Raw genomic sequence first — 24,892 nt, 5'->3', positions numbered from 1 at the left:
TTACATCAGCATTATGTAGACGAGAGAAGGAGGAGAACTGGGCTAGGTGGCTTGTGTTTACTGAAACCCACCAATAATGTCCTCCCTACCACCAGCACCGCTGCTGCTGCTGCTGCTGCTGCTGCTGCTGCTCCCTCCTTGGGGTAAACATAACAGAGACAGTTGATTCCACACTGATTTCACTTGGCTCATTTGCCTGGAGGTCGAGGTGAACAAACGCACTTTATTTAAAACTAAAGCATTGTGTACACTAACCCTCTCAGTCAGCTCTACTGAAAGGAAAAAAACTTTCACTGTAGCACTGTACTATAGCCCTTGGTATATCATTTGTAACAATATCAGCGTTAACTTCTTGTCTGTGTACCCACGATCCGCTCAAACATATTTCTGAGCACAGGCAACACTCAAAAACTAAAATAACTTTCAATCCACAACACTTCACATTGGGCCACAAGTGAAATTGCCCATACTTGTCTCTTTAGGTTTACAGTAATCATCGACTAATCTGGCTCTGTTACAGACCTCGGAGGAATGGAGCTGACTCCCTTTGAGTTACCTGCCAGCATAAAGTGACTATCTCAAGTGGTGTGGAAATATGCAACCTAGGTGTTTTAAAAGATAATTCAAAGCCATAAAGCCATTCCCTTTGAAAACAACAAGATTGCGGGTCCTTAAATCTTGACCGATAAGGTTTGGCCGAGATAAAAGAAGTAGACTTGGAGCAAGACAGGGCTCATACAGTCCCCTATCGTTACACAGACCAAAAGGTTTAGAGCAGCTGTTTCAGCTGGGACAGCCGGCCCACAATAGTTGTCCACTCTCCATGAGGACAGGAGGAGCAGTGTGCGTCTGCGAACATGCATGATAGACAGCGTCTGCACTTCAACTTGGCTTAGTGGTGCTTCGGGGCAATGAGGCTACCAGGGCACAAGTGCTGTTATTCATGTTTTTAGAGGACTTTTTAAAAGTTGCATTCCTCACTTCCCAGGGGAAGAAAAACTGCCTAACACTGGAACCTGGGAGCCAGAGGAGTCTTTGGGTCTTTAACCCCACGTTCCCAGCAACTCACACACAAACAGATGCCGAAAAGTTTATAACAAGATGCCTAATTGTCAGTGAGGAAACACAATTGCCACAGGACAGTGTTTGGAATATGCTGCAGTGAGAGCCAAACTGTTGATTGGGAGGACAGAGGGTAGTGTTGTCTGTAAATAAGTTAGTTCATTCAGCGTGATAAGTGCTGAAGTTCCCTAAACACTGGAGGATGTTTCATAAAAATGTCCCAAATTGGCTCATTTCCTAAATGAGCTGGCAGACAAGAGTTTCAAGTGTTGTCAATCTTACCCTGAGGAACTGATGCTTAATTTACAATAAATTTAATTTGTGAACTATGACTAGCAACATAGAAACAGGAATTAGGATAATACCTGTCATAAATCTGACTGAATAAAGCAGGGGTCTATTTGTTATGACAAGTTGGATCTATTTGTTTATTCGCCCTGAGGGGACAGTCTGTTTATCCCGACACTGGAAACAAAAATACATTTTAGACAGCTACACTAGAATGCACATGTTCGGTATCCATGTGTCAGAAACTATTAAACAATTAACTCACTGCAAAGGATGATGATGATGATGATGATGATGATGATGATGATGACGATAAATCATGGCCTGTGATATTTGGTGAACACAAGCAAATGAGTCTAGTCTAGTCTAATGGACTGATTTAAGTCTTGACAGCATTTTCCAAACAGCAGTTAAAACTTAAAAGGCACAGTACAGAGCTCTTTCCCTCCCCTACAATGATTTAATGTGCCCTTGAGCAAGGCATTTCACCCCCAACTGATTGGTGTGCATGATTAGAATACTCTTCGTGAAATGTTTGTGCACATTCATCTTCTTGCAGCACTGTGGCTGCTTCTCACCAGCCACAGTGAATAGTATTTAGATAATATTCAAATACACAATAAAGCCTAAAATACTACATATGGTTTTCTGTCACCTCAAATAAGCTTTCATTTGTACTGAGTTGCCCTGTTGTAAAAGATTATGTGAATGTTTAATCAACGACAATCCTAATCAAATGACAACATGATGTATAACAAGTGTCTCAGCTAAGATAAATGCTGGTGTTGACTTGTCCCAGTGGTCTCCAGAGCGGGGTGCGGGGACCTCCGTGGGGACGTTAGTGGGGTAACAGGGGGTCCCAAGCAAAACGAGAATGCTTAATTTTCCTCCTAACTTACTCAGAGTTACTTTTATGAAGGAGGAATATACACAACTACTCTAACAGATGTCCTCACTCTCCTTGTCACAGTTGACAGACATTCATGCAACTCCAAGCATAACCTCAAAAATCTTCTCTGACAGGATTCCTGCAGAGAAAACCGTATCAATGTATGTATTTATGTCGTTGACAAAAAGTCTTGAAGTTTCCACGCTAATGTGCGCTTTTCTTTTCCTCACAAATACTGTTACCCCGTTATGGGCCGGTCAATAAATAGGTTAGGGCAACTAAGCGCTTTACTTACAAGGAAACAGTTCGGGCTGGAAGGTCCAGAGGCGTAGCTGTGAGCTCCAGGTTGCTGCAGTCCACTGAGTCTCCGCTGCAGGTACAGTTCTGGGCACACGGCAGGTCGGAACCGGATCCACGACTGGTAAACAGTTCGACCGTTAAAATTAAATAAAAAACACAACGAGAAACATATCCAAACCGTCCCAGGGAGGCCGCCATTTTGTATCCAGTTTTAATAGCGCGGCCGCCGAGCTCTCTCCTCTCACCCACAAACTGGACTATTAACGCGGCTTCGGGACGACTGGACGTCTTTTACAGCACATTAGCTGTCTTCTTCTCGACATCCAGAGGCTAGTACCAACAACTGTGGCGCAGGGAGTCGTTTCCCATCCCAACAACAGTCATTGAGGACACAAGTTCCCAGTCCAACTTTCTCCTCTGGTGTCCGACGCGGGCTTAAAAAAAAAAAAAAAAAAAAAAATCAAAGGAGCTTCACAGTAGGCTACTTGTGTGTCGACCTGAGCTTCGGCTGGCGGAGTTTGTCCATGAAAAGGCGAACATCTACCTCCTCCCGTTTTGTGACATGTTTGAAAACATGCAGCAGTGAAACGTTAAAGGGCACAGTGCGCCCGGACAGCTCTCACAATCACCGCCGATCCACGGAACAGCGGCAAAACTGTCCAAAACTCCGCTGAACGGTCTCCCGGTGACTTCTGGCGGTGTTTTAGAAAGTTGGGGATGTGGTAAATAAGTGAAGTCCCGCAGGAGCCGACCCGAAGCTCCAGCGTTGGTCTCTGAAGCCGAGCGCTGCGTATCGTCCGGCTCTCAACGGCACTCCGCTGCTGTCGCCGAATAAATCCAATTTTGGAATAACACACTCGGTCCAGAAGAAGTCAACCAGCAGCTTATCAGGTGCAGTCTGTGGTCACAAACTCTCCACGATCCGATTAATAGTAAAACAGGGTCCCCCCTCCTTCCGACCGTGTACAACCACCATGAGTTTTTTCCTTTCTTGAGTTACTTTTCCTTTTTTCCTGAGCGATCGTTCCGTAGTCCCACGTTGGATTCACAACAGCGACTCCAGGGCCCTCCCATGGCTCGCTGCGATTGGCTGCTACGATTTGACGGACGGGTCAAGCCCTAACCTCATTGGTCGTTACGGGCTGTCGCTGCACCGCGGAGCTGGAGAGCCTTTGAGCGGCTGTCACTCAGCGGTTTCCAGCCCCGCCTCTGTTTCCCACCCCGGGGTGTGAAACCGCACCACCTCCACTCACTCTCACTGCTTCTTAAAGAGACAATCACCAAGATCAAGCTCTGTAATCGCATTATAACAAGCCATAATAACATAATTGGTTTGAATGCCATAACAGTTCAATTTAAAGTGTTTGTTCATTTCAGACTGAAATTAATTGCCGACCTGTAAAAGAAAAAGTCAGAGAGGAACTCATAAACACTGCATTATGTTTCCTCAAATTCTCACACAGGGAAGGAAAAAGCAAGCAACTGGTGTAACTTGGCCTAATTCTGCTTACATTTCTATTAATACTGCCATCAATAATTATGTTAACGTCACTTAACAGATTTGCAAAAAGGAAAAATATTACTCTCAGGTGTGTGAGAGTGTGTGTGTGCCTTGTGCATGCCAGAGGGGCTGCAACTGCTTTATATCTGCCCTCGATATGCGCCTCAATCCACCTCAACAATTCAAAATGCTCTGTCAAGCAAGATAAAATATCACGTGGATACGTGAGTTCAGTTGACAACGTGACTTTGCTTGTTCATGAGTCTGAGCAATGAAAGGCAGTAAGGAGGACATTTACTGAAATATGCTGTACAGTGCAGAGGCAAATATTCAATTCCACTATTTTCTGTAAAAATAAAAAAGCAATACATTTTACTTTTCAGCAGGAGTGGTCAAAGAATTATTCAGACCTTTCAATCAAGGTAACAATGTAACAGTGTGGAAATACTTAAGCATCAAAAAAGTACCACAAGCCAAAGTACTCATCATGCCAAATGACCCATTGCACAAAAATATAAATTACTGTATTATAACTATTGATGAGTTAATGTGTCAGTATCAATAATGATGCAGCTGCTAAAGGTGGGGCTAATTTTAATCACTTTACATACTACTGGGTATCTTACATTAAAGAAATCATAATTTATTAGTCAACTATGTTTTGTATTGATGATTGCAATCCACAAAGTAATTAGTAAATGTCAAATAAATACAATTTAAGTATAGACAAGCGCACAGATAATTCACAGACATACATTACACTTAGGCCTAATATTTATATAAACAATTAATATGCTGCTCACAAGTTATTGTATCAGTAATATCCAGTAATATACACACACACACACACACACACACACACACATATACATATATATATATATATGTGTGTGTGTGTGTTTATAATACTATTCTATAAGGGCAAGTCTACATAATGATTACTTTTACTTTTAGATACTTTGGTACATTTTGCTGAAAGTCGTTTTACTCATGTTAAATTTTGAATGCTATCTTTTTGTTATTGGGTATTTCTATTTCTATTTCTATTCAGTAGTGAAGGATGTGAATACCTCCTCCACTGCTGTCTGTTCCTACTGTGCTAAAGCTGATATTTTGCACAGGTGTGTTAGAGCATCTGTGTTTGTGATTGGGTGCTAACAAGGTGTGTAAGCCTGTGTGTGCAGGCACACCCATGCATATGTGTGTGTTATGTGCATCCCGACTGATCTTTTCACCATTTGAGCATATAATGGCCACATGATAGCACAAAATTCTTCCCAAATGTTGAAGTCATGTTTGCCCATTATCTCAAAAATGCACATCTGTGATAAATCAGCGGTCCTGTCAGGCTCATGGCCCCATGAACACTTTTTTCTCATCACCTATTTTTCCTGGCACCAACAGATCACATTGATTGACTTTGTCAGAGCTATTGTGATCACTTAGTGTGGGGAGAAGTCCCAGATTTCATTGCTATTAATCACAGTAGCGAGGCCACAGATATTCACACCTGCAGCACTGCAGGCAGTTTAGTGGCACAGTTCCTCGTTCCTTTTCCAGTGAATAGACGAAGGTTTCACATTGCATCATGCATGTGTGAGTGAGCGCAGTAGCCTACAGGTGAGGCCTCCAGCTCCTAGAGGCAAGGAAAATATCTGAGAAATGAGACCCTGTTAAAACATGACTTCATTGGTTATGGAAAACTGAGGAATGGAGGACAATCAGTTTCTGTAGTTTCTCCTAAAATCATATTACTGTGATTGTTGGAGCTTGTTTGGACACATGAATACATGAATGAATAGTTAATTAATTAATCTTGAAAAAAAAAATCGAAAGAAAGTTTATTAAAGCAAATTATCATAGAGCATGATATGAATGATGTGCTTGCATCAATATAAAGATTTGTTATGATTTCATGCAATATGAATATCTGATCATTTAAGCTGCAGTTTAATTAGCACATGTCTCTGCACCATGTGATACTATACATTATTAAGTCACATTTAATCATTTTTTAAAGTTCCTTTCAGCATGTAAAGAATTAACCTCCGCCATCTACCCTATTTACATCTTAGAAATACTGGATTCCCAAGTTACTGGGACAGTTTGGACTGTGACCCTGATAATCAGACTGAATTCCCACCTCATTTTTACTTCATTCTTTCAGATCTGTTATTGAAGGTGTTCTTTGTTCTGTGTGCATTTTGGTTACAAGTGACAGGATGTCTATGACCACAGCTGTCCTGACTTCACATCCTTCAGCAGATATGGGTATGTGGACCAGGTACTTTGGGGGTCTATTCTGAGAGGACCGTTGACATGTCTTTTAATATGATTTATTTGGTGGATGACCTGCTCAGGACGACTTGGCACACAAATAACTTTACTAATGCAGCAGGCAAATACCAGGTTAAAATTTTGACCAGTACACTAAGCTCAGGTTCAAGGGTCTCTCACAAGAAATGTTTGTGTGCTAATGTGGAGGATTGTGACTTGCCGTCTTTGTAAATCCAACCTGATTAAGATCACCCAGTTTCTGCTTCCAAAATATGATGAACTTGATTCTATAATATATATTAATTATAACACATATTCTATTATCACCTGATTTTTTAAATATACAGTAATTTAAAGTAAAAATTTGCATTTTACTTTACTGACACTGCTTAAGTTAGAAACTGTATTGTACATAAATTTACGGCACTGAGGTGCTCAAAGTGTGCACCCCTTTCCAGACATTAGTCTCTTTCCTTGAGGGCTCAGACATTTCACATGGCACCATCCTGGAGTGATATTTCTCTCCACATATGGACTGATTTATAATCTGAGAAACCGAGGGCTCTACAAAGAATCCACATTGTAAGGAAAGCATTAACAGCTTTTGCTACCATAACTGGTCTGCTCCCCATACTCACCCTACGCCCTTTCTCCTGAGTGCTGCTGTGTGAAGTTGTGACTGATGAGAAGAGTGGACGTGGGTCTGTCATGAGAGTGCATTGTAAAGAGGATAATGACTGCACCAGATGAGCCCCTGTCTTTTTTTTTCACTGTGTGTATGTTTTTAACACCAACCATATTGGTGTTTACACAGCTGGAGTAGAATGAAAGTGTCAATGCGGAACTGAAGATTTTCAGGCTGGTATGAGAAAAGTGAAAGCGGTAGCCTCTAAGGTGTGCTTGACGAGTCAACTACATATTGTTCACATTTCACTTTTTCTGGTGCTGGAGGGGTAACGTGATGGTGCTGGTGGTGACGGTGAGATGCGGGGTGGATGTGTAAGGCCTGGAGCGATTCATCACGCTCGTCTTACTGGAATCTTCAAAGATAACAAACCATCTGCTGCAGCTATTCATCAGCTATAAAATGGAGAGGCGTGAAAGCCGGCCAACTCATCATACTGCAACTGGGATGGCTAACGGGTGTTGCAGGAGCGCAGAGATGCTTCGCTAATGGGAAGCAGAAACAGTTTGGGCATTTCTGTCGATACCAGGTTGCCTGCTAATTGCTGTGATGCTTGGCCTACTAGGGGGAGAACATGAGTGAAGAGGGGAAGAGAAAAGCAAGACAGATGTAGAGGAAGAGAAAATATAAGGGGGAGAACATATAGAGTGATGGTACTCACGGGCAAGAGACCAAACACACTTTGAACCTGTTTGGCTGCTGTGCAACACAGAAGTCAGTCAGACGGTGATTTCTTGATTATCAGTTCATTACAATTAATAAAATAAGTTTTAAATCAATAAAATAAGTATATATATATATATATATATATATATATATATGCACAAAATAAATAAGGATCTCTCTTCCACTGTCCTCCACAGTTGAAAAGTAATCAAGCTTCTCTGTGGCAGTTCTGAGAACTAGCTAACTCCTCTGAGCATAAAGTAACACTGAATAAATACAACCAAGTTGTTTGGTGGCTGATGCTAATGGCAAATTACCAGCTTCAACAGAAGCAGCTAAAGCTGGAAATGTGATTTTGTGGAGATAACACATAACCATATTTGTGAACCTACACAGAGAAGGGTGCTATGGGAAACTGTGGTTCTCAGAGATTTGCATAGGAGCCAGTGCACACATCTCTCAAATTTCATTCAGAGTTTGGATGTACCTTTACATTTGGTTCTTCATGGTTCCCACAAGCGATCTTCAGAATGTAGGAAACTAAATTTCAAGGTATCAATGAAATACGATTGCCTCATGCTCAGTATTCACAAAGTACCACCTCAGATGCTGACAACAGCAGGACTCTTCAGGGCACTGATGATCATCGTCTATTTTGCCATCCATTTGTCTTGGAAAATCCAAACATTAGCACGGCTCCACACTTAATAGTTTGCTTGAACTAATACCGGGGTGAACATTTCATTTCCTGACTTCTCCCACATTTCCTTTACATTGGAGTTTGCTATACCTCACACTGCTTCCTTGTGGACATGTGCTTTCCAATCAAAAGTCACAAACTACAAATGCAGCATTATTTGTTACATTTCATATTTTGCAATATATATATATATATATATTTCAATTTTTTAAGCAATCAACCTTTTTGGATTAATTGGTTAAATTATTGGACGTGTGAACACTTGCATCCATAATTAATGTGATGAACGACATTTCACCTGGTTCATGAAGTAAACACGCATTAATGGAGGAGGAGAAAAGATAAAGTCTGAGTAACGAAGGCTCAGCTGTGGTGTGGCTGTTAGTGTTCAACACATCCACGTGATCTGCAGGTGTCTAAACACCACGGCTCTGGCTATTCTTCTCCTTGTATTATCATTTTTTTTAATCCATATTGAAAGTGTGTGCTAACATTTCTCATCAGTGTTTGTCTAATGAGGAGAGTGAAGCAGGGTGTGCTGTGCCAAGTTCCTGTCAGACGGTAAGGCTCGCAGCTTGGCCCAATGGCAAGCGATGAGAGACAAACCATACCAGCTCCCTAACCTGTTCCATCATGAGGGAGGCGTGGTTAGAGGTACTCACCCTGTCTGTTATGCTTACACTCCAAGCCACAAGTGTCAGTTGCAATGAAGGTATGCATTGTTGAAAGTAGGGCCAAAATGGCAGTTTGTTTCCACGTCCTTTCAGCAGGTGTTTACTTGTGTCTACATTGCTCACATCCTCACCCTGCGAAGACAAAGTCAAAGCCGTGGCTTGTTGGTTTACAGCTTCTTTGACAGGCAGGTTGGGGAAGGGTGACTCTCCTGTGTATTTGGCTGTGGTTGTTTTAATAGGCCGTGTCAATTGAATATTTCATAAAAGAAGCGATGGCCTGGAACAGTTTTTGTTCTGTGCAAGGAGAGGAATGTGCTTGTTTCACTCTGTGAAAGGTGACTTCTGTGCTGCACGGCTGCGGCAGCCAAACAGCTTTTTGTCTGCCAGCACTCTTTGTTTCTGTGTTTTTAGTGAGAATGCATTTGCACCAAGAAGGGATCTCATTCTGTCTTTTGTCTTTGTCTCACTCTTGTTCTCTCCTCAGAGTCTGGAGGGGTTTCAAACACAGCTTTTGTTGTTGACTGGAATATAATTATCACCGTTAGAATTATTGAACTCGGTGCCCTCTCTGCACTCAACCCTGCGTGTTTTACTCTAAAACCTTATATTAGAAAACCAAGTTTCTTCCCTGGTGTTTCACACTGAGCTCCACTTCATTTAAACCCATGAAATATAAAATCAGCAGACCTACCTTTTACCTGTCACATTTCATGGTTGGTTACACACAGGCCCAGCATTTAGACATCTACTGAGTGGTTTAATTAGCCAGCTAAATCAGAATGGTCCGCCAGTCTAAATTCAATTAGGTCTTCAAACAATCTCAATGGCACTACAGGCCAGAGGTGGAAAATTCAATTTATCTGAAGTAACTGGATACCCATTTACTGCATGGAGGACCATATGGCCTCTCCCTTGGTGTGCGTTGTATATGTTTACGAGCAATTCATTCAGCGTCATTACATTATCTTAAGTGTATCATTAACTGTGGAGAAATGGCAATTAGATGGTGTGTTAACTGATGCCACAGCGTGTGTGTGTGTGTGTGTGTGTGTGTGTGTGTATGTGTGTGTGTGTGTGTGTTGAAAGGTTCAGAGAAACATTTTTTTTAAAGAACGGCTACACTTCTCCCTCTGAAGCACACAAATTATAGTGATTCAATAAAACTACAGTTCACTGCATTTGCACTTGTACATTTAATGAAACATTTAATTGGCCAGTTCTCCTTCTAATTATTCTAAAGCTGGCATACACAACATAAATGTACTTAAACAGCAAAACCACCCAGCAGGCTGACGAACACAGGACTGACATTCCATCAGTGAAGAGAACGAACCCATATTAATCAAACCTTTTCTCTTTTTCTAACCTGCTTCTCTCTCCACTCACAACGCTGCGGAGGCCTACTCATTAGCGGAGGCTTTGGGAACGCTTGTATAGCTATGTGGAGTACAAAGAGAGAAAAGGGTGATCCCTCCTTTTTCTCTGTGCTCCCTTCCTTCTGACAAAGTAGGGCCCTGGTGAATAGTGGAGGCAAAAGCGGAGCTGAATGGAGCTGGAGGAGTGGGGCTCGCTCATGCAGAGAACTCCCATCCCCTCTATACCTGCCCTGGAGAAAAGAGTGGCCAGCTGCTGCTGCTGAGCCTTTTTCCCTGGCTTCAATAGAGACCTTGTGAAAGGAGCCTGGACAGGGTAGCTGAATAAGGAGAGAGAAAGTGAGGAATGGAAGTTAGGGAGGCAAGGAAGGAAGAAAAAGAGGGGGGGGGGGGTAATTGGGAGTAGAGAGGGTACAGAGTTTGCATAAGCCCATCGTTATACCCCTGCTGTGCACAGAGCTCTCAGGGTTGGTCTATGACAGAGAAGAGGAGCAGTTTGGTTTAATCAGTCATAATGGAAATTAGCATGTTATAATGAAGCGGTTGGAGAAGTCCATTATTTGCGCAGTTCAAAGGGGAGCTTGACTTTGGAGCTGGGATCTGCGGATGCTGGCCAAATCAAGCTTGGCAGGGCCTCTGCTGAAAGAGAGCTCAAAGAGAAAATAAGCACCTTAAAGAGCTTTCCATACATGACTGGTACAGTAGTAATGATATTCACTCAGCACGTCTCCCAGCACTTTCATCTAAAGCGGTTATTTGGAGATTTTTGTGGGTATGTCCTGGTTATGGTACTATTTTTGGAATCATTTTTAAAGTTCAGTGTTGCCCATGCCATCTCTGTCTCTTTTCTCCTGTATATTTCCTCAATCCCTTATTAATCTGTGTCTCTGTCATTACAGTTACCACATTTCCAGTACAGCTGCTGAGCGTAAGTCAGCTTGTTTTCCTCCCGTGTGTGCTTCTCATTCCTTCTTCTCTACCTCCGTCATCAATATCTGCCTCCCTCCCTCTGTGTCTTTGCCTATGCTGCTGTTTCATCTCCATCCGTTGACTTTTTTTTTTAATGCCAGCTTCTTTGCTGCTTTCTTCGACCCCAACCACCTCCCGCCTGCCCCCAGGCTGCCATTGCTGCTAATAGGATAATGGCTGCCATGTTATGCACACTTAAGACCCACAGAGCAGCGCTGAGGGCTGTGTGCATGTGTATGTGTGTATGTGTTTGTGCCTGCCTTCTCCATCAGGCTTCGGGGAAATGCAGGGTGAGTTTACAAGTATGTAAAATATAAAAATTGCACAGAGATTGAACGTCTCCAAATTCAATATGACAGAATGACACCTAGCTTTTACATTTAGTCCACAAGCTAGAAAACATTTTAGAGAACACAGCAGCAAAGCTTTCACCATTGTCTTCTCAGGCTTTATTTGAAGCGCAGTTAAGGACGCTTTAGCCCTTATCTACAGACAATATAGTACTCACCATTCACCAGGGCTACTCAGCCCTGGGGCTGGGGGCTATAACTCGTACTGTCTAATTGGGAGCTTGCTAATCTCTTGACAACTGTTTAAACATCATGAATAGACTAAACTATTTCAAAAACAGAATGTAATCAACAGGATTTTAATCAAAATGCATCAAGAAAATATCCAGAGTTAGGTTTGAGAAACGGATTGTATTTCTTAATTTGAAAAAAAGAAAGAAAGAAAAACTTCTAGGAATCTTAAAAGGTAGCCTAAGTAAGAAGTTGAAAGATAAATTGCTGACACTTTTATAGACTTGATCTCATAGGTATTGAACAGTGTATAAGGTGAGATAGCACATGATTTATTGTGTATTGAAAATATATTCCATTTATCTGCATGTGTTTATTGAAAAACGAGTGGACAATAACAAAAGGCCTTTTGAGCTTTCCTGAGTCTCCTGAGCCAGGTTTTGAAAGCACTGTTTAAACTACCTAGCAGATGTTCACTGCTTCTGATGTTATGTCCAATTGCACTGCAGCACAGGAGACCTCTTGCCACATATCTGATCTTTGAGGCCTGCAAGTTCTGCATCTTTCTCCCTGAAACAATGTCAGAGTTAACCATCATGGCACTGGTATATAAGAGAGTCAGGGAATGAGTGAAAGGGAAGGTAAAGTGAGATTTCCCTGCGCTAATGTTTTCTCTCCCGTAAAAGAGCAAGCACTGGAGATAAAGTGGAATGAGAGCAAAGCCAAAAATTGTCAGGGTTTTTGCATCCAGCTGGAAAAGTTCTCGATCGACACTCATAACATTTTAGCATGCACCTCCACTTTATTCTTTGGAGCCCGTGCTGGAAGAATGCTGGAGTTCAAGAAATGAAACGTGGTGTACTGGACTCACATTGAGAGCTTCACATGTACAGCCAAAATACATATGAACACACACACACCCACATAAGCTCCTTTTACACAGTCTGTTCAAGACGGGAATGTTGTGCCTTTATTCCGCCTCGCTGTTCTGTACAAGAGGTACAATCACAGTGCATTTGATGGGGGGGGGGGCAGCATTGTTGTTCTGGCAATTCGCCGGCAGGGAGGTAGTCACAGAGCCAGATCCAACATTATGCCAGCTTTGTATGGTTCAGTGTCAACAAGCATAGAAGGGTCTTCTTAATATATAATAATATAGTGGGATCTCTGTGTTGTGATGGACACATGGATGGTGCATGGATGAACATGCTCTCTCTTTTACACGCAAACACACACAAAAGAGATAAGAATCGTTTGCACATCGTTAAGAAAGTCAAATCCAAGGAAACCTCATTAGTGTGAACCATAAAACCAGCATCCAAAAGCCAAACATAAGAATCAGCCATGTGGTGTAAATTAACATTCCTCAGCACCTTGACAAATTCGAAATGCTACGCAAAACAAGTTTGCAAAATCAAATTTGCCATGCCATCAAATGTGATAATTTAACATCTAGCATTACACAAGATCTTGACAATGTCTTCCATATGCCAGACTCCACAACAGAATCCTGTACTGGCTGGTAGCATTTGGCATAATGCAATAAGCCATACAACCCCTGTGAATTAGAAGTTTCTTGGTGGTTTTGCATTGCACAATATGTCATGTAACCATGAACACTCAGCAGATGTCGGGATTTGTGGAGGGGGAGAGGCATTAAATTCAGATTAATAATGAGATTTGGACATCTGAGACCCGTGTTGTAAACATCACTTTATTTCCCTGCTGAAGCCATTCAACAGGTTGCATGTATTCCTCATTAGCTCATTACAACTACTGACAGCAATGAACTGTCATTCACACTCGTCTGGATCTCTTCCATCTCGCCTTAACTCCTGCAGATCAATTTAACCTTTCGCACTCCAAACACGCTGGGGTGATTATTTTTACCGTTAAGGTGCTGCTACGTGTCAAGCCCGGCTGATGTTTCCCATTCCTGTTCATACACACACCCCCTCCTCCTGTGCTGAATTTGTTATGCTTATTTAGCATGGGCACCTCAGCCTCTTTGAGGCAAAGAGCGTGACAAGGCAGATGCAGCACCGGTCTGCATGTCTCCAACCAGACCCTCACAATTTCTCTCTGTCTCTTGGTTTATATCCTGCTCTCTTTCCTTGACTCAGTCTGGCTGTGTGCTCAGGCTGATAGTAGAGGCCTAAAATACACTGTAATATTACCAACAGCACAATTTAAATAATTACAACATTATGGAAAAATAGTGAAAAAACAAACAAACCCCAAAAGAGTAGAACAATGCTCAGCACATCTGTATTTTATCCTTTATAAAAGCCCAGGCCTGTGAGATAATCGCACATTTTGAGCATGCCAGCCTCTGCTGGATACTATACCTCAAGCAGGGAGAAGTCAGATTTGTGTCATAAGAATAATCCACTTCTTGACACCTGTGAGGAGCCTCCAAATCAAACACACCGAGGTTGATTAAAACATGACCATAACAGGAAATTTGCAGTGGAAATCAAACTCGGGGTTTAAGTGAGATGGGGAGTGCTGAAGTCTGGCAGTCACTGAGGGGAGAGGATTGATTATCTTGGATTAAACACACTCGTCTCAGATTTCATCCTGGTCCTGGTTGGAACAGGGCCTGCTCTACTTGCAAAGTCATAATTTAGCTTGCATGAAGTGGATGGAGTTCTAATGAATCAAACTAGACATTTATTTTGTGGACACATAATATTATAAATAACATAAAGTCTGACTCCGGAGTGAGCGTTCAGTATGTTTACTTTTGCTGTCTTTCAGGTTTCTGCGCACACGCATACTTACCATATTGTGTTTCTGCACTTGCCCTGCCCATTTATGCGTGCGTATATGTCAACATGCATGAATGCATACACGCAGGCATGTGAGTGAACATTTGGTCTGAGTGTTACTGACCCATATGCAGGTGTGAAAATATGTGTGCGTGACATGCTGACGGTCCACTGCAGTAATGACACCAATGTTTCCTCTTGTCTCTCTTGTTGTTTCTCTTTCCTTTTTTTTTTTTTTTGACAGCAGATCGGACAGGAAATGCCAGCCTCATTGGAAAGATTAGCGAAGCATCTGCCAGCTGTTAAAGAAATGTGCGAAGGTAAGCAGACACATTCCCCCACTGAGCTGGCAATGTGTATCCTTTTAGATTTTTAAGGGCTCTGCAAAAATTGCTGTAGGTGTCTACTGGTACCTGTTGTGTAATCAAAGCATTAGTTCATCTATATTACTTCACTCAAAACACAACAGTTTGGGTTATTTGACTTGGGGTTGTGTGAAGTAGTTATCTATAATCAGTGTATTACCTGCTGTAGATTGGCATCAACGCGGTCCTAGTTTAGAGAAGCAGCCGGGAGCACCGGCACTGAAGCTGAGCAAACAGTGAAGGCGTAACAGTTCATGAACTCCAGTGAGGGGGATCACCAAAGGATTCATCCTCAGGGGACCATGAATGAGATTTCCTCTAGGTGCAGTTAAGATATTTCAGTTTACACCAGACAACACTGCTAGCATGGCTAAAAAAATACTTCTCTAACTTAACTCTGGTGCTGCCTAACCATGCACATAGTTCTGGTTTTATTTGTCTGAGTTCGAAGATTTACTGAAATTCCTTTCCCTAATCCTTCAGTGCTGAATTTAAAATACAGTCTCTGTAACAGGACAGGTAATTGGCCTATTAAGACACAGATAAGAATTTGCTTCACCTGTGAATGTATGAAAAATATTGCTGTACTTACTGAGAGAGTTATGCTTTATAGTGCCAGTTTGTCATCATAACTCCACATGGTGTGATGAAAACTCTGCATCTGGTGACAGTTATATGAGCCCTGGCACTGTCAGATGGGAGTCTGTGTGTCTATGACAAGCTTACCTCTTCAATCTAATTCCTCTTAAGAAGACTATCAATCAGACTATGCTCCGCTCTTTTACATGCAGGTCAAACAAAGCTGCTACAATCGTTGAGGACATATTTCACCTAATTTTACCAAATGCTAATTTCTTCTGCTTTCCAGTCGCATTGCATCCTGTGCATTGCAAGGTCTAGATTTGGTGGAACCTCTGCCAGAAAATGTGGAGGAGAACAGACTTCACTCGAACTGAACTGACCTGAAAAAAGTAAGTAACTGTTTTCCATTCTTTTCCCAAAGAGATTTTACAGCCAGCTTAACCTTGTCAAGAAATCTTTGAAGTCTCTGTATCATATGACATAAACAACAGATGTATCAAATGTTCAAATCTGCCGTTCAGAGCCCGACTTTTCAAACAATTAGAAACTGGAGATTAATAATGTATTGGAATGTGAAAATGCTATGCAGCATTTGTCATAGCAGAAACATTTGATCTGCACCTGGGATAAGCTGCTTACACAACCTTCACACCTGCATGCCCTAGACGCGTCAGAAAGCAGGAGGAGGAGAAAAGGAGCTACAGAACAAGAAAAGGAAAGGGAAGAGAAATAAGACTTAGAGGAAACAGACAGCAAAAGCAATGAAACTAAGACAAACAAAAACACAATCACGTATCGACACAGGTGGCTGAGGCTCCAGGCGGCCATTTTCTCTCTCGCTCTCTCTGGCAGAAGCTGTGAAGTTTCTGCTGAAGTGCGTGCAGGATGTTTTCCGGGGCCTCCCTCGCTCAGCCCGGGACCGTCTTTTATTTTCCCTTTGCACAGTTGCTTTTTCAATCACCCAACAACACTCTCCTGCATGTCAATGGCCTGGTTTCAATCAACCTGCAAAACATTAAGTCCTCCTTAAACACTCCTCTTTCTCTCTCTCTCTCTCTCTCTGTGTATCTGGTTTACAGGTCCGTGAGTCAGAGCAAGGAAGACTGCTGTGGTAACAAAGAACAACAAGTCCTTTCTGGTTTTCACTTGTGTTTGCTCCACATTATTTAGCATGAAAAAACTGCTGTATCCTCTCCTTCACGGTGTCACTCGCCGAACGATTATCAGGAGGGGTTTGTGGGAGCTGACATGCTTGATATTACACACTTATAATGGATGAGAAACATTTTTGGCTCTGAGGTAGTTTTGTGCATTGAGAACAGTGATGTTCATTCACAGGGCTCAGCTGCCGAGCGATGCACAGACAGATGGGAAATAAGCCGTCATTAGTTACTATTGCTCATTTATCTTGAAACGGCTGCGTTTAAACATAATTATCTCTATCGGAGAGCCCATTAAGACGGGACGACACAGGACATCTGTGTGTGTGTGAGTGTGTGAGGGTGTGTTCACTTGCACATGTGCTGTTGATCCAGGGGACTGCTAGAAAATTGAGATGATGATGTTCCATGTATTTTGGTCTGAAATTGCTATTTTTTTCACTCTCTCTCTCTCTCTCTCTCACACACACACACACACACACACACACAAAACAGATGTTTTCATGTGTACTACCTTGTTTTTACAGCTTTGAAATGGTCACGGCCCCTTCTGATAATTCATCTAATGCGCTGTCGTGTTCAGCTTCGGACCATAACTTCATGCTTGTTAGTGGACCGATGTGCTGTCTGAAAAACAGGCCATTATAGAGGTATAAGGAAGCCTCTACAATGTCTGTTCATATGATTTTGCAGCTGGTAGTCAGTGGTGGAAGACGTATCCTGACCCTTTATTTAAGTAAAAAATGGTAATTGTACAATGTAATAATATGCTTTCACAATTACTTGTCAGGCATTCAAAATTTGACTTGAGTAGTTTAAGTTCCTTCTTGTCAAATTCAAGACCCACTCAGAGTCTACTTATGTGCTTGTTTTGGAACGTTGAAGACCACGTGATCTCCAGAACAAGTGAGCAGATGGACCTTGAGTAGAGAGGGTTTTGCCAAAAGTGCAGTTTCTTGACCAGCAATATGTGATGCAATGTGTAGTTAATAGATTTTCAAGCCCTAAAGACAAAATTTGAATATTATGACCTCATAAAGAACGAATAGTTGCTCATTTGCACATCCAGTAGACATGAAGCTATATTAGCATTTTTTAACATAATTTTTTTTCTGTCCATTTGATGACTGTAAGGCCAGTATTGGCTAATGTCTTCTGTCTGTTGTTTGTTGCTGGGCAGGAAGGATACAGAGGTTTTATTTAAGTTAATGAGAACAGTTAATGCACAGAGCAAAAACCAATAAAACACTCAGGGGACCTGCAAATTTGGTTGTAATACTATGTGTAATTGTCAATATGAGTGACCCATTTCACATTGCACATAGTCATTTAATCTATTGTTAATATGAAATTTTTGATTAGTGCAGCTTTAATTATTATGTAAGTGTCATATTTTATATTTTGTGAGTAAACTCAAAAACTTAAGTACAGAAAGTGTATGTAGTCTCTTTTCATTATTTGTGGTAATTCAAGGCCAGAAATTATGAGTTGACTGCCAAATCATTAAAAGTGCTTCTCAGTCTACTTGTTAAATATTTTGTATAGCCCATTTTTTATACTTTAACTCGGACAGTGGAACCATTCACAGAAAATCATTTGCCCATAAACGTAGCACATAATTTAAAATTAGCTTTAAATGACTTGTGGCCAACAAGCAATCAGGCTTCATTGTGAAGTTATGGACGTCACCCAAGAGCTGTATAAATGAGCTGTGCAGCTTCTATAGAAAATACTCCACTGGCCCACACAGTTTGTACAATAGACTGATGGGAAGAGGAATGTGTGCAGCAACATGTTCAGTGTGATGATTAGTCTGCTGTGGCCCAAACCCAGAGGCTTGATCCTTTACAAAACAACCCAGCTGGAGGGTAACTACCAGTCCGGAGGCACTCACAGCACAGGTGCAGCTCTGGTGTCTCCCTCAAAAAAAAAAAAAAAAAGGAAAAAAAAAAAACCTGACCGACCCTGTGACATTCAAACAAAAACAAACAGTGAGCTGTGCACCGATGGTGGCCATGGTTTTCTTTCCATTTTTTCTCCCTCTCCCTGCACTTTTTTTGGGGGGGGCAGCCTCCCCTCACAAAGCTACAAAGCAAACAGAGTAGTGTGAACACTGGCTGGAATAAGGGTAAACACGGGTTGTTGTGACGTGTGTGGTGAGTGAGTGACCATGTGTGGTGGACATTCCTGATATTGAGCCTCTGGTGCTATTTTTTTTCTTGCTGGGTGAGATGTTTTGAGAAGCCAGGTCCCCCACCCAGGGCTCACCTGTTGAGCCATGACAACCAAACAAATGGCTTCCATTGCTGCTCACAGTGACCTTTGACCCCTGGGCTTTGAGTTGCCCTGCAGAGAGGGGCTGTTTTAGAAGCCTTTCTGGTTCAATAACATCTTTTCCCCCGGAGCAGCTAAAGCGCTTAGCTGTTTAACACCTGTGGCTCCATCCACTGAGCTCCAACACAACTGCTCATATCTTCCATATACCCTCACACTATGCACAGTCGTTTGTCATGCCTTGTTCTTTGTACACATGAATGCAGAAACAATTCTATGTGAATGACATAAGCTGCACGAACATTTTCAGGGTGGTCAGATTTGACAAATTTACACATGTATAAATGCAGAGTGTACCCACATTTTGGTACACCTCATTTGTGCATGGTTATCCATATTGCATGTACCAGCCAGCCATGCTTGTATTCTATAAATCTTCCTGTTTGTCTGTTTCCTTGTGAACTCATCCAGCCAATTCATGTAACTGTGACCTCTCCAGCAGAATGCCAAATAGCAAATCAGTCTAATTAATGTGACCTGGATATAAAATGGCAGCACATTAAATCACACTGTGTCACATTCGTATTGCAAAGTAACATCAACCTATACACTTTGACGTTAAGAACTGTTTTGTTACATGTAAACCCTGCCTTACAAATATTTCAATAAAAGGTGTGAACAGTGCTGTGTTGGCTGATATTAATGTGTGTAATGAAAGTCAATGAAAAAATACACAAGTTAGACAGCTGATCAAAGGTACTGAGGCTCTACAGATGTGTGTTTATTGAGGTGGGCTTTGTAAGACATCTGGATTTCCTCTCCTCTCCTCCCCTCCCCTCCGCAGTCTTTTCTTCCCCCAAACCCACTCCCACTCTCTGGCACTACACCAACTTTGTCACCGTCGACACATCCACCTCCAATGTGCATGCCTCTAGTCAAACATGCGCAACTCATCAGCCTCTTCGTGGGAGAAAATTACTCCACACTCATGCATGAGTACACTCAATCTGTGGCAGATATTCACTCACCTACTGCATGATAAACAAGCCCTGTCTTACCTCATGAATAAAATGAATAATCAACTTTGTAATTTACAATGGAAACTTCCTACCAGCAGGCTATAATTGCTGGAGAGATACACACATAACCACAGACTCTGACTTCAGCCACACACCTATGTGTATTAATATTCTCTCCAAGCCCTGACGCACTCTGTTTGGTGTGTTAAAGTGTGATATGCAGATTTATAAGCAACAGCAAAGCCTCAAAAGGTTGCTGCGTGGCTCATTCTCAGAAACCTCGAGGAAACGCACGCTGTTTTCCTTCACACCTAGCACATGAATGACCACACACACCGTATGTGCACTCACATATGCCCATAAAAGTATGCAGTATACACAAGTTCATACACACAAACACATACAACGCAGTTAGATAACTATTCAGTCACATGTAAATAGTCTCGAAGAGCCATAAAAAATTCATAGACTTCTCATTCAGATTGAGAAACCTTGTTACTTGAGCAGCTTGGCCCTGCGAGTTAGATCTGCAGCATACCACTCGGAACACGTAATAGCTCGTATCAAGCTGCTACAGATGCACTGAAATGCTGCAATCCAAGACTGTACTGCCAAACGCTCCGACAAACAACAGCAGCACCTGCCTGAAATCTGGGAGTGAGTGGAGCGTAATGCTTTGGCTTCAGAGAGGGTGTGTGTGTGTGTGTGTGTGTGTGTTTGTTCCTTCAGGAGTGATCATGATGAAGCAGGGCTAGCATTAGGTCATCAGTTCTGCTGGCGTCTCCACAGCTGCTGGGCTTGACTGGTGGAGATATGTCCACATATGGAGGTTCTTGCTGCTCACAAAATATTTCATATGAACAGCACGTTGCTCTGAATTGGAACCAGAGATGTGACTTTCTGGTGTATAATGGTCAGATGATTGGCTACAGCTTTTTGGAGGTCTGTTGTCAACAAGTATTGAAATGACTAATGATGCAACATGGACTTATGAGTGCCCTACGCTGTACAAGTGTATGGAAAAGATTTTTAATTGAAAGCGCTGTTTGTAAGTTTTGCTACTGCAGAGCCAACGTTAGCATTAGCAGCTGTTTACTTAAAAGTCTGGGAGAAATGATGTGAGTTCAGCTGCAAACTTTTGTTTCCTTTACTCACCAAGAGCTGTCTCCAGTGGTGGAAAGCAACACCAATGTTAACTCTTGTCTCTCTGTCACGTCTTTTCTTCTACTGAGGTTAGCATGCTAACCAGCTAGCCCCGGTCCGTATCAGCGCGTCATGTCGCTTTCCCATAGCAACACACTGTAGCCTTCAATGTGTCCTGAAGACGTAGCGCTGCTTAGCTTTTGTCAAGCCACAATTACCACCACCCACTCCTGGCTCCTGACAAAAAAAAATGTGTAACAGGCCCTTTAAAGAGAGATTCCGGTATTTGTCAAAATATTCTTATATTTTTGTCAATGATAAAATTTCAGTCACCACCTCTGTTGTAGAGCTTTGGGAAGACTCCAAACTCAACCAGACTCAATCAGGATAGGAAGCATAAACCTCTTTAAGTCAGAGAGTGGTCCCCTGCAAATCCCTGTGTAACAGTTTGGAAAGTTGCAGACACACACCACTTTATCTTATTTGCTACTACTTCTCTGGCATTCACAAGCTAATTTGGAAGCAAAGCATGGTTTCATGCTAATGGAAACAACAGTTGAACAGCAGGGAATTTGCAATGCTGTGCCGTTTGCTACAACACTGGGACTGAGATCATTTCTGGTTACAGGTTTTTGAAAAGCTGGAGGAGGCACACTGCCTTTGAGCTGAGTTACAGCCCTCTTGCTGCAGTCCATCTTTCCCACCTCTACAATAGAGGCTGTGAGTAAACTATTATGACCAGTGGTGATGATGGACAATAACATGAGATATAAGACACAGAATGCTAAATACTGTAATTTCCCATTTAGAATGAACGTAATCCATATTCACACCAAGGGAAACAGCACTCCTACACAAACTCAGCACGCATACAGACACTCTAATATCCACACTGTGATGCGCCCTCCCCCTTCTGCAACCAGCCACTCTCTCACACACACAGTCAAACAGTATCAGTGCTGTTGCTATTCTGCTGAAGCTGCTGGGTGCGAATCAGTGCTGTGTTTAGCGAAGGAGATTGTGTATTTTGAGAGTGTATTGGGACTACAGCAGGTCAATAAATATTTGATGACAGTGCCACCTCTCCTCAGCGCCCAAGCAGATGATCTCCTGACCTTCAGACACCCAGGGCCAGATGAATTATTAAGAGCAGAGCTGTCAGTCACGAGTGCCGGGCCAACTCCAGGTGGAATAGAGAGGGAGAGCTATCTGTGATCACATCTCGCTCAGATGTCAATCTCCAGAACACCACCTGCTGATTGGACACTTTGACTGAGAGGAAAAAGGAGTTTCTCTAAGCTCAGCAAAATGATCTTTGTAATAAATGCACAATATAAGCGCTAAAGCTGATCCTGTATGGACAGATGGATGAAAGAGTGATAGATATATGTATCTTTTGGCATGATGATGGATGCACATGACCTGACATTCAAGATTAATGGTACTCTTTTATCCTTGTGTCATTAGGAAAGCTCACTGCCTCATGTGGAAAGTCTTGCTTTTGATTTGCCAAATGTTTCCACTGTCTTCTAAGAAACTTCTGTTTTGTATTATCTTATTATTTCCTGCTTCAGTGCTTGCTATCGCATGAATGTAATGTCTGTTTTGATGAGATTATGAATGATTGTTCAGGATTCTGCACATGGTGCAGAGTTCCTGTGGTCCCAAGGCCCTGCGTGGGACAGCAGACTATTGAACTGATTGTGACCTGTTAAGCTTTGTTTGGGTGGAGCCCTCCAGTTTCCCCACTCAGCTGTTAGAAGCTGCTGTGTTTGTGCGAGCCCATATGGATTAATCAATGAGTGTGTGTGCTGACAAACAGGACTTTTGCTGAGAATGTGATTCAGTGCCTTCCTTCATCTTTGAATATTTGTGTGTGAGTGCGAGCAGAGTGTGTGTGTGTGTGTGTTTGTCTGTGTGGACTGTGTGTATGTGTATCCGTCAGCATTTCCTGAGGCCTGTGATCCAGTAGGCTGCCTCAGCCCAGAGTAACCTTCTCGCATGAAGGTGTCGCATATGATACTTCCTCAGGCCATGGCCAAACATCACCCGATCCCTCATCCAACACTCAAGCCTGATCCCCTCCATCCCCTGTATTCCCTTTCTGCACTCCCACTGCCATCGCCACCTTGCAGCCACCCCTTCCCTTCTCCCTGCGCTGGACATTTAGTCGCCGCCCCACCCTACTCCCTGCTCCATGTCTCTCAGCCCCAGCAACAGCTGGGCTCAACTTGCAGCTGATCAGAACTGTGGCTTGGCTGTGGCTGGATGCTGTAACTGGGTGACACAGGGCTTAGATTCGCTCATCTGACCGTAGAAAGTTGTGTCTAAGACTTAGACAGGACACAAGCAAAGTGCTAATTTTCAAAGTTATGTGTTCGTAGAAAGATTAAACTGCACTTTAGGGATTCTTACAAGGTAAGTCTCCAGTTCAAAGTTAATGGTCAGTTGTGTGCAGAGTTGAAAGTCTTCAGTTCACCTTGCTGCACTGTCATCAGTTTGTTACTGTAAAATTGGCGAACACACGAGAAACAAGAATATGATGATACTCAACAGTTATAAGAGAGCAAGTTTTTTACCATCAAGTAAATTACTTTATTGATCCTTTCTGAGTACTGATCAGACCTCGTCTCTACATGAGACTCCCCATCTATCTTGCGTTCCTGGCCAACTTCTGTTTGCTGTTGACAGTGGGTCTCAAACATGATGAGCTGGGACAAGTGCAGGGCTTTTCATTTTCTTAATAAGTTAAATGTTGGCCGTACCACTTAATCAGATCTCCTGGGGGAGGGCCGGCTTATTGCTTTAATGGTGCTCCTGATTGACAGATGACATTGTCGTTTTTCAAAAGCAGATGTCTGCGAGAAGAAGTGGGTGTGCACGGTTGATACGCAGTAGATTGCCCCCAGCTGTCATTGTGCGGCTGGAAATAAAAGGCTGAGGATGTTCCTCTGCTTGAATCTGACAGACAACATTACAGTGAAGTGTGGTGATCTTTATGGATGGGCCTTCAAAAGTAGCAGATTGGTATGACAATAAGAAAAATGAAAGGTTTTTTTTTACTTTCCATGGTTTGGCATTCATGCTACAAAAAGGGTATCATGTTATTGTTATGTGTCCTTGAATGACGAAGCTCATGCAACCTTCAAATGTGCACTTTCTGGTTTGCATGAAACTTCAGCTGCTTCATACACACACACACACACACACACTTGTCTGCAAAGTAAAGAGAGTATTCTCTTGGTGCCATGAGAGAGATTGAGCCAGCATCAGTCTTATTGTGCCCTGTGGACACAGGTTTTGTGTTTATTTCAAACACAGTGCCTTTAGTGCCATCTTTGCTATCTCAGCTATGGGTGTCAGGGGAGCCATTCTGCTCAGGGCTTGGATTCTTATGGGTTTCCTAAGTGAAAATACAGGCCCTGCCGGGATTACTCCTCCGCTTTATTGCAACGGCTTTTCCACTGACTGGACACTTGCATACAGTAATGCCCGCTTGCTGGGACCACAGTATAACTTTCCAGAGTCTGTGTGACTTACTGTATGTCTGGAGCAGCGTGTTGCTTTATGTACAAGATCAGCAAAAAATAATCAGCCTTATCATTTTACCTCCATCAACACTCAGCCAAGGAAACATTATCAAGTTAAAACACATGGTGCTGAATGTGACTGA

General features: G+C 42.4%; 1 protein-coding gene and 1 long non-coding RNA gene across 3 annotated transcripts in view; one reads left to right on the top strand and one right to left on the bottom strand.

The window, feature by feature from the left end:
- The window catches only part of lrig1 (leucine-rich repeats and immunoglobulin-like domains 1), a 36,794-nt gene extending 33,240 nt beyond the window's left edge, over positions 1 to 3,554 (bottom strand). Inside the window, exon 1 of the mRNA XM_071493526.1 lies at positions 2,535 to 3,554. Within this exon, the coding sequence (XP_071349627.1) occupies positions 2,535 to 2,737 (203 nt within the window). The 5' untranslated portion in view covers positions 2,738 to 3,554. The remainder of the gene's footprint in view (positions 1 to 2,534) is intronic.
- Positions 3,555 to 10,825: 7,271 nt separating this feature from the next.
- On the top strand, positions 10,826 to 19,741 carry LOC139631254 (uncharacterized). Of its 2 annotated transcripts, XR_011693338.1 has the most exons (4): positions 10,826 to 11,343; positions 14,924 to 14,996; positions 15,910 to 16,012; positions 16,703 to 19,741. It is a non-coding gene; the product is annotated as an uncharacterized lncRNA (long non-coding RNA). The 2 variants fall into 2 exon arrangements; XR_011693337.1 differs by lacking the exon at positions 10,826 to 11,343 and having other exon boundaries at positions 12,990 to 14,996.
- The last annotated feature ends 5,151 nt before the right edge of the window (positions 19,742 to 24,892 follow it).

Source organism: Trachinotus anak, unplaced genomic scaffold (assembly GCF_046630095.1).
Source record: "Trachinotus anak isolate AG129_WGS33_773 ecotype Australia unplaced genomic scaffold, CSIRO_AGI_Tana_v1 ptg000013l, whole genome shotgun sequence".
Lineage (NCBI taxonomy): Eukaryota > Metazoa > Chordata > Actinopteri > Carangiformes > Carangidae > Trachinotus > Trachinotus anak.
Note: the sequence above shows the minus strand (reverse complement) of the source record. Positions and strands in the feature narration are given on the sequence as shown.